This window comes from Leuciscus leuciscus (genome assembly GCF_965113295.1).
Source record: "Leuciscus leuciscus genome assembly, chromosome: 3".
NCBI classification, from domain to species: Eukaryota; Metazoa; Chordata; class Actinopteri; order Cypriniformes; family Leuciscidae; genus Leuciscus; species Leuciscus leuciscus.
In genome coordinates, this window is record NC_138727.1 from 17,666,406 (window position 1) to 17,680,826 (window position 14,421).

At 36.9% G+C, this 14,421-nt stretch overlaps 1 protein-coding gene across 1 annotated transcript in view; it reads right to left on the bottom strand.

The window, feature by feature from the left end:
- Positions 1-9,441, bottom strand: part of zcchc7 (zinc finger, CCHC domain containing 7) — a 61,578-nt gene extending 52,137 nt beyond the window's left edge. The window contains exons 1-2 of the mRNA XM_082163311.1: positions 9,365-9,441; positions 7,695-8,293 (exon numbers count right to left, since the gene is read on the bottom strand). Coding sequence (XP_082019437.1) covers positions 7,695-8,280 — 586 coding nt within the window. The 5' untranslated portion in view covers positions 8,281-8,293; positions 9,365-9,441. The remainder of the gene's footprint in view (positions 1-7,694; positions 8,294-9,364) is intronic.
- Positions 9,442-14,421: the final 4,980 nt, after the last annotated feature.

Sequence of the window (14,421 nt, forward strand, 5' to 3'; positions counted from 1 at the left end):
TAGATAAACATGCACTATAAGGTAAAAATTACAATTATAATGCATACAGTACAAATATGTACAGTGAAAATTATTTAAAAATAATCTCATGCATTTTAATTTGAAAGGCTTGATGTAAACGATAGGGAAAATTATATTTAACATTTTGAAAAGCAATTCAATACAAATGTCAATACAAATAAATAAAAACCTTATGATCAAAATTCATACAAATGCATCAATATCTGACAGCATTAAGACGTTTCTCATAAATGCCAATAAGGCCCATTTCATAATAATTTCGTAACAGTATTTACGTAGTAATTATTCAATATTCCTACAATAAAATCCAACCAATAAATATCTTATCTCAAAATATAGAAAAAAAACACAGCCTCGAGCTGTGATTTTATGGCGAATCTGTGTGTTTGTGCGAGGACATGGCGTCTGTTCAAACAAACCGTGTGGAGAAATGGGTGTGGTGTTTCAGCTGAAGTGGCACTGCTGTGCCCAGATAAGAGTTGATGCCTATCCCTGCCACACACACACCTCCAGGTCCACACACTCACAATAACACACACACCAGCATCACTTGTATTACACAAACTTACACCCAAAAAGCCCTCCAATCTCACACACACAGACCTACAGACACATATCACCTCGCAGCTGCCACGCCTCACACACACACACACACACACACACACACACACACACACACACACACACACACACACACACACACACACACACACACAGCTGCTAGAATCACACAGCAATACGCAGTCTTCACAAATCCTGCAGATAAAACACCTTCACTCTCTATAGCACTCAGCAACAGACGTTACAACACAACATATACAGTTTCACTTCTCGAGACCGACCGCCACCGCCTCAAGCTAGAGCATTGTGACCCATCCATAATGATGCACTTCTCCTCTTCTATTGACTGCGTATTCAAAACAACCACATTCATATTCACTTACACCTCACCTTCAAGCCCTTCTCAACACACATAGCTCAAAGTGAAAACAAGCACATAAAACATAAATAAGGAGGAATTTACACTAAGAAACAAACTGTAAGGTTGCTTATGTGTTTGGAAGGAAACAGTCTTGAGTTAAAGAGCACTTATTATACTGAAATTGAATGCAAAATCTATGATTGATTGTGAACATCAAAATCCAAAAGAAATGTAAAAAAAAATGCAAGCATATGCAAAAATGTGCAGTTTTTACATCCATACCACACAATAAGCAACTTTGTTCTAGAAGTCTATTGGCATTAGTAATCTCTTTTGCTCTCTCAATGGGAATAATATAAAGACTTGGCTGTATAAATAAATATATTTATATTTAATAAATAAATATATTTCCTATATCTGTTTCATATATATATATATATATATATATATATATATATATACATACACATTTATATATATATATATATAGCTTTTTTCTATGAAATCTTAGCAGGTATGCATTAAATTGATAAATTTTGACAGTAAATATTTTTACATTGTCATTTCAAATAAACTCTAATGGATGGAAAAATGAAATGGAAAAATGTATATGGAAAGATTTATATGGAAAGAATCCTAGGAAAAACATGTTTTCCACAAAAATATTAAGCAGCACAAATGTTTTAACATTGATAACAATAAGAAATGCTTCTTGAGGAGCAAATCAGCATATTGGAATGATTTTGTGAATTATCTCATGAAGGTTCATGAGAAATTGAAGGTTCATTCAAATTCAGCTTTGCATCACAGAAATAAACTACATTTTAAAACGTTTTGAAATAGAAAAACATGTACAAATATTTCACACGATTTAAATGTTTTTCTGTATTTTTTAATAAATAAATGCAGCTTTGGTTGCCAAATGGCTACCAAACCAATTTAGTTTCATTCATTAGAATAAAAATACCTAATTTAAAGATAAGCTTTACAATGGTGCCTATATAAACATTTACATGTAGATGACAGCAAAAGTCAAAGTTCAAGGGAAAGGTAATAAAGGTGATTGACACCTGTCAGTTATACGTGGAAGTCTGGGTGTGGCCTCATGAAAGAGAGTGAGAGGGAAATATAAGAAAAAAGAGGGAGATCAAGAGAGAACGAGGCGATGACGGCAAGAGAAAACAACACCCAATAGGATACAGTGGGCCACGTTTACCACTTTGAAGCTGGCAGTCGAGTCACAATAGACAGAGTAAGAGAGCCAAAAACAGAATGATTCACGCAAACAGCTACGAACAACTCTAAAGAAACTGTAATGCCATTTCTGAACCCTTGAAACAAAAACGAGAGGGAGACGGATTGCTAATGTCTTACCTTTGCATATGCCCTGCAGTATATCAAACACACTCAAAGACACTTCTCTTTCAAACACCCATGCATTCAGCTTAAACTAATGCCCATCTGCTGCCACTGCTTTAGTCCAACCTAATGACAAAGTTTGGTGTTCACAGGGTGAAAAACCAGACAGAACCAAAAAGGGGAGGGAAAAACACTGTGGGGAAAAAAGATAAAAAGGGGGAAAGGGAAATTAAAAAGGCACAAAGGGGGAAGAAAAAGAAAGTGTGACCACTGAGGAAGGCTCAACAACTCGAATTCAAGTTTAGAGCCCCCCTTTGCGGAGTTTCCCCCTCCTTTTTTTTGGAGGCTCTCATATTTCTTGTCTGTTCCGTTTGAGTGGGGTCCAAGGGCCCCCCTCCATCCTAAAGTCAGATAGATTCAGAGACGCAACCTGTGTGTGCTGGACTGTAAGGACAAATAGGATATTTTGGGTGGGATTTTGGGGATGTTTTTGTCTCATCGTGCCGTCATTATGCTTTTCCACCCACCCACCTGTCCTCCTGACAGAGTACTGTAGATGGATGAGCTGAAATATTATTAAAAACTCGCTTCAATTGATAATAAACACTTGTGTGCATTTTCAATCTCAGGTTTTTTTGTCCTCTAAATGTGTACAAATCAACCTCTGTCAACCTATGTGTATGTGTGTGTGTGTGTTTCCCATATAGTAACAGCAACACTAACAACTGTAGAGAATTGGATTTCGGTGTGTGTGTGTGTGTCACAATACGACTGTATGTTGTTCGGCTGACACATCACATAGTTGAGACCTTGCAACTGAAGAGAATTGGATTTGTGCGAGAGTGTGTGAGTGTGAGTCCGTGTGCTCAAATGAAATTAGTCACTGCTGTCTAAAGCTTTTTACTAGTGTATCACAAACACAATCACACTAAACACAAATTCCTCGTCCCCTATGGAGAGTGCATATAGCCATGACAGGACAGGACATGTTAACAAATCAAAATGTGTTTACGTCCCCCTATGCACACAATGCTGTGTTTTGGAGGTATTTTTGATGCCAACAAAACAGCTAGGCTCACTCCATCTATAATACACCACCTTTTAGGCCTCATATTCTAGACTAAGAGGTAGATTGTGTATTGCAATGGCTTATGGCTAATATTGGCTTATGGCTCACGTTCTAAATATTATATATAATAATAAAGACTTGATATATACATTTAATATATATTTATTTTACATTTTTAATTGATATCAAACAAATCATAAATCAAACAAAAAAACTATTTACTTAAAATTCACTCACAAATATTTGAATTTTGAGATTTCAAATATTGATTTAATTATTAAATGTTTAGTATTTATTATTTAAGATTTTTTTTTTTATATCTAAGTTGAGATGTTGAAAATGGCACAAAGGGGAACTAACATTTCTGTTAACTGGCCACGTGTGTACAGTCCTAGGACAATGGCAATAAACAAAACAAAAATTCATCCAATTTACATTTATACATTTGTATAATACATTATACACAAATATCCATTGCATTCAAGGTATACATTTATCAGTTACTGTTTGAGCTACAGAAACATGTCTTGTCTGAAATTTCAGTCTAACACTATTCTACAATATGGTACACACTATCGTTCAAAAGTTTGGGGTCAGTAAAAACAAAACAAAAATTGAGAAATTAATACTTATTTTCAACATTTATAATGCTACAACAGATTTCAATTTCAAATGCTGTCCTTTTAAACTATTCATCAAAGAATCTTATAAAAAATGTCATGGTTTCCACAAAAATATTAAGTAGCACAACGGTTTTCTAAATTGATGATAATAAAAAATCTTTCTTGAGCACCAAATACGCATATTAGAATGACTTCTAAAGGATCATGTGACATTGAAGACTGGAGTAAGGATGCTGAAAATGTTGCTTTGCGACAGATGAATTACATCCTATAATCTATTAAAATAGAAAACAAATTATTTTAAAAAAATTTAAACAATTATTTAAGTATTTCGATAAAAAAAAATGCAGCCTTGGTGAGCATAAGAGACAAAAACATTTATAAAATGTCAATGGTAGTGTATATGATAAATATATCATGATGATATATATTAAGGCTGTCAATTGAATTTGTGGGTCCTGGGAACAAATTATGATGGCTCTTGTTTTGTAGGCTATACGTTTTCTCAAGTCCAATCAACGCACACATTTTTAGCAAAAAAATTGGTCTCAGCCCTCACCTACACTCCCACCTCACCCGGGCATCCTTTTGTCCCGCTCTACCACAGTTAAACTGGCAATGGAAACCTCTGGTTTTTAGAGGTGTAAGTGCACATGCAGACTGCAACCTCTTCAGCCACTTCCTCCCAGCTCCCCTCCCTTGTGTGACCCACATGTTCTGGAGTGCAGGGTCAAGCCCCAGAGATCAGAGACACAGAGGAGAAAAAGAGAGACAGAGAGCTGCCCCATTCCTCCCTCCACCCTCTGTATATCCCTCTGTACCCCTCCTCTCTCTCTCTCTCTCATCCTCCACTGAATCTCTCTCTCTGGGTAACAAAAGCAGGCCAGGGCAAGAGAAGGCCCCCTCTGCACATGAGTGTGAGAGGCATGACCGACAGAGCAGAAATACCAGCCCACAGACTCCTCCACAGTCACCATTCAAATAAGCCAGAGAGAGCAAGAGAAGGAAGGATGGATGGATGGAGGGAGGGAAAGAGAGAGAAAAGGCACAATGAAATGCTCTGTATTTGAAGGGGAGAACTAGATAAAAAAAAAGAAAGAGAGAAGGAGAAAGAGTAGAAAATGAATAATAGGAACAGGAAGGAGTCTACGAATGGAAATGAGGACAGCACATTCAGGGAGGAGTGAGGGAAAAAAGGAAAGAAAGAAACAGAGAGAGAGGTTTGCTGCTTTGCTGAGCTCTGCAGGTTAACCTAATGTGTAGATCTGGAGAGATTTGCAAAGACATTTTTATTCATCTATGATTAAAGTCTCTCTCTCTCTCTCTCGCTCTCTGACAGGAGGTTTGTTATGTTTTGTTTGTTTTTTCCACTACATACACAGAAATATTCCCTCATTGCTTTTCCTCCATGTTCTCACACGCATGCAAATTAACTTTTCACACGTAAAGCCGGATGCATGTGCGAACGCACACACCTAGTCGTTCAATTGGTACACCGGCACGGTAACTTTATGACAAAAACATGAAGATGAGACATCAATTTCACTGATTATTCACATACAGCCGAGTGCTTTGGGGATAAACACACATTTTTGCTTTGCTTATATTAACACAAGTGCTCTGGCCTGCAGACCCTCTAGGCAGCCCATCCATACAGATTGAGCAAATATGATTCAGATGATGTACAAGCACTACCCAGGAAAGAAAAAAAGAAATGCATTTAATTTATAAATAAAAAATAATCATTTGTAAATATGATCAAACATGGGTTGCCATGAATTCTTACACCAAAGGCTTTGATGGCTTGGCATATGCGTTCAAGTCACATGGGCTAATTTTATTTAATTTTCTAAAATTGATAGTCCCTAGTCAGGCATTCATTGCATGGAAAAGAAAAGTGCAAACAATACAAAATACTCAGTTCACTAAAAATGAAAATTCTGTCATCATTTACCCTCACGTTTTTTCAAACGTGTATTATTTTATTTCTTCTCTGGAAAACAAAGATATTTTGAAGAATGTTGGTAACTAAACAGTTTTGATTACAAAAAAAAAAATTCTCAAAACATTTTATGTTCCACAAAAGAAAGAAAGTCATACAGGTTTGGAACGACATGACGAGTAAATGACGACAGAATCTTAATTTTAGCGTGAACTATCCCTTTAAAAGTGCAGTCTACAAGGGTTTATTTACATTTTTACATCAAAACATTTAAAACAAACAAACAAAGTTAGTGTAGGCAATTTTCAGATAGGCTAGCTATAGCGAGCTAGCTTTGAAAGCATAAGATCCAACCCTCCCTTCAGAGCGTCTCCAAAGCCACGCCTCCTTCAAAACACATGAACGCGTACAGCAGGGAGCAAACAAAAGTGTCACGAGAGACAACTTACAGAGCTCTTATTGTACCACATGCCTGCTGCAGATTTGAGTTGGCGTTGAGTTGTGTTGCCATTGAAACGCATAAATTTGAGCTAAGAACCGCTTCGAGTAGCACGTCGCGGGTTTGCATCTCTTCCAAATTACAGTAGCTATGGCTTGAATTCAGCATAAGCTCGTTGTTTTGGTTCAGGAGGAACTGTAAAAGGTGGCATAGTGCTCGGTGACATAGAATGAAACGCGTTGATGATGTGTGATGTCTGCACGAACAGAGAGTGTGGAGGTATGAAAATACATATGCTGACAGGCAGGATATGACATCGTATCGGACCGAATGCAATGATTGGACGAGCATTTTAGGGTCCTACACCTTCCACAGACGAATATATAAATACATTTAGGCCATGTCCACACTAATACGTTTTCGTTTGAAAACGCATCTTTTTCTCTCCGTTTTGGCCTTCCGTCCACACTGAGACTGCGTTTTTATTAATGAAAACAAAGCTTTTTGAAAACGCTCTCCAAAGGGTATACATTTGAAAACGTTGTTTTTGCGTCGTAGTGTGGACTGTGAAACCGGAGGGATTTAAAAACGATGACGTAAATTTAGTCATGTGACGCATATTGTACCAATAGATATTCATGTTTATACCAGTATTGTGCCTGTTATGTGCTATTCACTTTCACACTGTTGCTAAAAATATTCTACATTGCACACTCTTCATATCACAGTCCTGCAAAGATGACAGAATTTAGCCTACTCACATTTGCTGTCCTGCGGTGATATGAGAGCAGTCGCGTTTTAGACCAAACATATGGTGTCTGCTTGCGACCTGGACGCATCAGTGAATGGTGAGATATTTTACTAAATAAAATTATCCTGTCAGAAGAATTGCGCGATAACTTCATTATTTATTTTTCCATCTGAATCATATCAGTGAGCTTTTGTGGGGTTTTACACATGCGCAGTAAAGGTGAATTGAGCGTTTTCAGGCGTTTTTCAAAAGTTTCTCATCCACACTGAAACGTCCGAAAACGCTTGAAAACGCTAGTGTGGACGGAGAGCGTTTCTAAACGAAAACGCCGTTTTCAAATGTATCCGGATTAATGTAGACGTAGCCTTAGAACACTTAACTTAGTGATTGCTGTCAGGATGTGAAGAGACTTTCAACCAGCATAACAAAAAAATTTTCTGGAACAAATTGCCTACCCTGCCTTTAATATAGATCATTCTGTTCTAACAGTGAAAGGCCACATGGGCATTTTAGGTGAGCCTATTTAACAGCTTTAGTATTTGTCTTAAACTTGAGTGAAAATCCTTACCTGGATTATCCGATTTGGAGATGTTGAGTTGGATGCTCTGATCTTCATCTTGTTTCTCCTGACCCAGAATCATCCAGTTCTCCAGTACATCTGAGTCTGAGTCCGAATCCAGATCCTCCACAAAAGGAGGTATAGATTCAGAAGAGCTCTCGTCGGATTCAGAATCCAACACCACAATATCATCTGGAGAGCTCCTTCCTGTTTGAACTTGTGGTGGACAGGGTGAAGGTAAGCTATTGGGATGCAACATCCTTTTCCAGTATTTTGATGATTGACCTTTGTTAGCACACACGCTGTCATCTTCCTCTGTGTTGTCTGACACTGTGATGGTATCTGGGCCGGAGTCAATCACAATAACATCTACAGGTGGAGCAGGAGGCAAGGACTTCTGCTGTGGCTGAGTCCGTGGTACTGGTGACTGGACCTCTCTCGAGTCCTCGCGGTCCTCCTGGACCTCAGCGTTGTAGTGCAGCTGGGAATAGAGCCGGAACTCCAGCTCGCTGTCAGCGTCAGACAAACCAGAGTCCGCCTCATCCCCGTACAGTTCGTCCTCATAGTCCTCCCGCTCCTGATACCCTGAGAACATCTCAAGGTGATCCCTAAACAGAGAACAGCCATAAACATCATCATGAGTCATCATTCAATGGCCATAAAGATGACTTTATTCAGTAGCCTATATCATTCTGCCAATATCTGCATAATAATAAGTCCCACCACAAAAATAAATACATATTTTTATATCATTATTTTAAAAAACATTTTTATTTAAAAACAAACAAAGTAGATTAATTTATAAGGTTTTTAATTTGCAATAATAACAGAAAATGAAACCATAATTTGACTTATGTTCTAGCTGATTCTTTTAATACTATCAGAATTCGTTAGAAAATATTAGATTTTTAATGAGTAAATTGTGCATACATAGATAGATAGATAGATAGATAGATAGATAGATAGACACTTAATAAGTCAATCTTTTTTATTCAAAGTGAAAGCCATGAGAAGACAATCTGTTTCCATAACACAAAGTGCAATGACGTAAACATAAAGCACAGCTACTGTTTAGTTTTGATCAAACTGTCAGTTTACTGCTTTGTTTCTGTACAATAGCAAATAGGCCAGATCCATGTATCATAATAAATTCTGCTTTGTTATCCTCTCTGTCTCACTTGTCAAAAAGCACGAGTGGATTTGTTTCAATTTAGCCTGTTTGACAGCCACACATAAGTCACAAAGAGAGAGATTTCTGGTCAAATCCATAAAGACAATTCCAAACATCACGAACAAAGCAGATTTAACGCATAAACAACACAACAGAACACAAGCTATGGACACTATGCTAACTGGAAGTCTGAATAATTCAGTGAAAACAGAAATAGTTCACAATAATAAATATCTATATAAAAGCAATGACCACATAATACTTGCCATCTAACAGCCTTAAATCAATGAATACTCATATTAGGCAATATAAATTTGATGAACATGTGTTAGCTTCAGTGCTATTAAGTGCTACTCAATGACCCACGTGTGTTCACGTACACATGGATGTCGGCTGTGGATGTATTACTACTAAACGGGCACGACAGTGTTTTAAAACATCTGTAACCTTAACTACACAATATGACACGTTTAAAATGGCTTTCTACCAGGCTGAATAAAAATCTGACCTGTTTACAAGTTCCGATTTGCAACGCGGTGACACTCGCTTCCGGACTCCGCAGGAAATTAAATGGTTGGCCAACTATTCTTCATCCCTGGGAAAAAATGCGCTACATTTAGCGCACACACTGAAGGTTAGTGTGGCTCTGAGTCTAGGCACTGTTTCAGCTGTTACCATACTTGTTCATGGTGTGAATGGGAGAGGGTTTGGAAATCTTTGAACTGTTTATACTTGAATGCTCTGTTTGTAGGAATTTGTACTTACAAGAAACATAAGGAAGCCAGGCATTAAACTTCGGTCCCTGAAATGTTTACTGAAGGCCTAAGAAAACTATATTTTTTACAATTTGTTCAAATAGATATAGTGTCGTTGTGTAGAGGTTGCCGTTAATGACTAATGATAATAACAATTATTATTATAATAAAGGTTTGATTTGCCTTGGGTATTGGTCAGAAAGCAGAAAATAATAACTAAAGAAATAACACACACCAAATGATAGCCTAAAGCATTGCCTCATAACTTGGCTACAAAAAACTAACAAAATACAAAACACATGTATGTGTATGTGCTATATCTGTATGTAGGCCCATGTATTTTTTTTTATTGTTAACATGTTGGCCTGTATAGCCTATTTAAGACAGTTTCATATGTAGCTAACAGTTATCCAAGACATAAGCTGGCATTTCAAGATACTTTTACTTGAGATGTGAACTTCTTGCTATCTTCATTCTGTGATAGAAATAACATGCAAAATGTCATTTTATCAGTTGCTATGTTTGGCCTCTTCTGAGGTCCAGAATTTACATATCTTAACAGCAGCAGCAGCAGCATATCTGTCACAAACATATCTGAATATAAATCGCACATTTTTGTTCTTTCTTTCTTGCTTGCTTTTCTTTCTTTCTTTTTCTTTCTTTCTTTCTTTGTGAAATCACAGGCTATACCTTCATCATCTCCAGAGCCTAGAGCTCGCGACTGATGTGGGAATCATGGTGTGAATGCCATCTGATTCTGAAGACGTCTCCATGCGTGTCAGTGTCAGAAAAGGCCATCAAAGCAGTGGATTGTTTTCTTTCAAAAGGTTACATTTCCTAAATGAAGCCAAAAGCCCACCACATATGCCATATTTTGGGAGAAAGCTGGAGAAATAGGGATTGCAGCTGGAGAACGGAATGCCTGGCTGCTCTTGCCATATTGGACGTATTTGTTGATCGTTATTACTATTATTGTTTTAAAAGGAAAAGGGAAGCGCTTGTTCATCTGTTAATCTGCACAAATTCAAACCAGTCAGGTGTTGAAGATGGAGTCACAAGCGAGGATGCAGGCTTTCCCATTCCAATATCTGATTTCACATGGCTGTTCTGCATGAGAAAGATTTTCATTTGGAAAATGAAGCCAAATGGCCACCTTCACCTACCCCTGCGCTTATATCGCTGATGTCTCCAGTCTGCACCTTCAGTGTGTTATTCAAGTGTAACATTGCCCCATACTGTGCCATGATCAATATTTGAGCATACAATTATCATGGCATTGAAAGTTATAAGTCTATTTGGGTGCTATATACAAACATAATAGCTTTATTGCTGTGTAGGAACCAAGCTATAAAGATGGGGAATCCCTAATAAAAACAATCATATGAACGTTATACATAAAGTGTACCAGATTGTACACTAAATAATGGGTTAATAACAAATGTAAATAATAAATAAGTTTTGTTTTCTTCAAATCTCTCTCTCTCTCTCTCTTTTGTTTGCGCAGGCAATATAGAGCCTTTGATTCTGATCATTTATTATAAAGGGTGATGTCATTCGCCTGTTTGATTGTTTTCCTTTTTGAGGGTCCACTTAGAATATCAAGGCACAGTTTGACCCCAGCATGTCGCTACACGTCACATGATCTGGAACAAAACATTGAGTGAAGAAACCCATGTCCTCTTTGTGTGGTCTGGTGTTGTGCCAAGTGTTGACAGGTCTAGAACTGGCACTGTTTCCTGCTGAGGCTTGGGGTTCACTACTTCAGGAGACATTTTCACAGTTGTTGGCAGGTTAATACTTAAAATGCATCATGATAATAAATCACTCAATTAGATCATTTCCAATTTGATACAGATTTTGGCATAACAACAAACATGGCGTGTTGCCGAATAAGAAAAACCTCTTTTAAACAGATTTTCAGTATGAGGATTCTGTTTCTCTCGCTGACAATCACTTCTGCACAAGTTATTAACACATAGGCTATGTTTAATAATAATGCTCTAATAGGACAATAAAAAAGGATAGCACATCAATGCTCTCTGCATTTCTAACTAACAATACTATTTAAATATGGGGGGAAATGTGCATGTTAACACCTTTGATTTGTTAAATAAGCCCAGGTGGGAAAGTATGGTTTCACAGATTTGACAGCTCTGCAACAAAAGCTTTTCTTTATGAGGTAGTTATTATAACCAAGCAAATTCCAATTTCGGGTTTTTGGGAGATACAGATAAGATATGTTAAGTAATTAAGTAGGCCTAATATGTAAAGTAATTGCTTACCAAAAAATTCTCCGAATATAGTCTGACGAAATACAGGTATTAGCTATAGGTGGATCTATAGCCACCTATAGCTGGCTATAGATCTCCTTCAAACTGCATATTTCTGTAAATATTTTATTTAGGCTATTTATTTATTTTATTACAGTGTAGAAAAAAAAAGCATTGTATTTTGAGGAAACAAAGAGCGAGCTATTAAGAAACACGTAAAGTGTGTTTCTGCATAAACATTGAGGGTCAGAGACAGACAGTCAGAATTTCTTCTGTTGTTTTTGTTTTTAAATGTTTACTGATAAGACGCTTTTTGATTATGTAGATTGTTTTATGGGAGCTTGCGGGGAAAGCATTCGATTATTGGACTGCTATAACACCATTCACAGACCAAATGAGTTGAATGAAAACAGAGGCGTCATTAATGTTGTTGATTTTCTCTGTGTATTTGTTTACTTTTTATTTTAATTGTCCTCATTGACTCTCGCGTCTCGGTCAAAAGCGATTATTTCCGCTTCCAGCAGGGCAACAACCAAAATCCCCCTTACCAAAAACTCTCCGCGCTTTAATTAGCCTACTTTATTAATTAAACCAAGAAGGAGCCTGAAACACCACATTTTGTAATCCTATCACGTTAACACTGCATGAGCGGTGCAATGCTGCCAATCGAAATATTAATAGAGTCCGAATTTCAGACAACAAAACTCTTTAGAATTTTGTTTTAATAAAAAAAAGTATTACTTAAATATTAATATTATTATTTTTTACATTTGCATAGGCCTAAATATATTCCCAAGCATATTTGAACTTTTTAGTTACAGAGCAATTTAGCTAATAAATTATGCCTTGCAAATTTTTCATAGTAGCATAGTTTCTAAAATATGTTGTTACAGCCATTGTAAATTATATGGGACAGCCTTCATACTGTCAAAATATGCTTTCTAACGTTTCTTGCCTTTTTTCTTCTTCTTTTATTTTAGTGGTAGCTCTACCAGGGAACAATAACTGTATAGGCTATTTTTTTTCATAATAATTTTTAGGCTGTTGTTGTTGCAATAATAATGATAATAATAATTCTGTAATTATACATTAAAAGGCTTACATGTAAAATGACATGGGCCTATGTATAGGCTATAGATTTTATTTCGTTTTTCAGGACTATTGTAGCTGCAATAAGATTAAGCGGAAACGGTGTCATTCGACTAAGAAATCCATTAGAATAAAAATCACAGCGCTATTTTATCGTCCTTGATGTCTTAAGAATTATGCCTGTGGTTTGACCATCGTGGATACAAAACTGAGGAAATAAATTCTATGATTTTAAAGTCTATTATTAAATGAAAAAAGGAAATTCTGCGGTCCCATGCATGTGTTAAAGGAGGCGATATGAAGGGAGGAAGGGGAAGAAAGAGTGGACGTTGATGTAAGTTGATGTAGGACAAGCTTGGCCTTTGATCTTCGAGCGGAGAGTCGTGTGTAGCGATGCGGTTACATCGCCTCAGGTCACCGTGACAACAGACACCTGCACAGAAACAGCCAGAGCTTCACAACTCACAGAGGGCAGTTCAAACTCTGCATGGGCTTTATCCTCAAAATATCATTCTTTTATTTATATATTGCAAATGAATACGGGCTTTCCGTCATGCGCGAAAAATGTTGTAATTAAATAATTGACCTCTGGGCCAAAATTATCTGAGACAAGCCACGGGCCACTCTGAATTAAATTAATAAGGTCTAAAGCTTCATTCATTATTCTGCCTTTAGCCCTCTATCAATGGAACATGGCTTTATGGGGCGCGATTAAATGAGCTACATTTGTTGTTTTCTGAGAAGAGGTCAGAGAGTGCTGAACGGCGCGTCCATCGCATTGTTCCGCGCTCAATTGTGTCTGTGTCGCCCATGAACCTAGAGACCTCGAATCATCGCCTGGCGTCATCCAGCGCGTGCGTTCACGTGCATTGTCTGTGCTATACGGAAAAAAAAGCAAAAACATTCTACAGAAGTCTTGTTAGGTTGACCACATTATGCTTTAAAAAGTCAAATCAATGCAACCAAAAGGCCTCACCGACTGAAACTTTTTTTGTTGTTGTTTTGGCAGATGCATTTGTTTGGTAACACTTCTCACTCAGGCTAGGCCAACTATAAAGAATTATTGCCACCTGCATTATTAATGCTTTATAGACCATTGGTGAATGTATATTCAAATAGCCAGTAGCCTATGAAATGTAAAAAAAATCCAAAAAAATCCAAAAAAAATCAAGCATATAGGCCTAGGCTATATTTTCATACATTAGGCTATATCTTAATGAATGGGTTATACATGGATTTTATAAATAACTAATTTAGTAAATACATGTTTTATTAACTTAATATTGAAAATTATTGTAACTGTTATTTGGCTTTCTCACCATATAACCTAAAGTTAACGCACATGTTTAGAGTGATTATTTTATTATTATTAGATATTATTGAACTAATCATGTTCTGTATTTCACTTATTTATTGAACCCAAAATCACCTGACGCACTTAAAGGGATAGT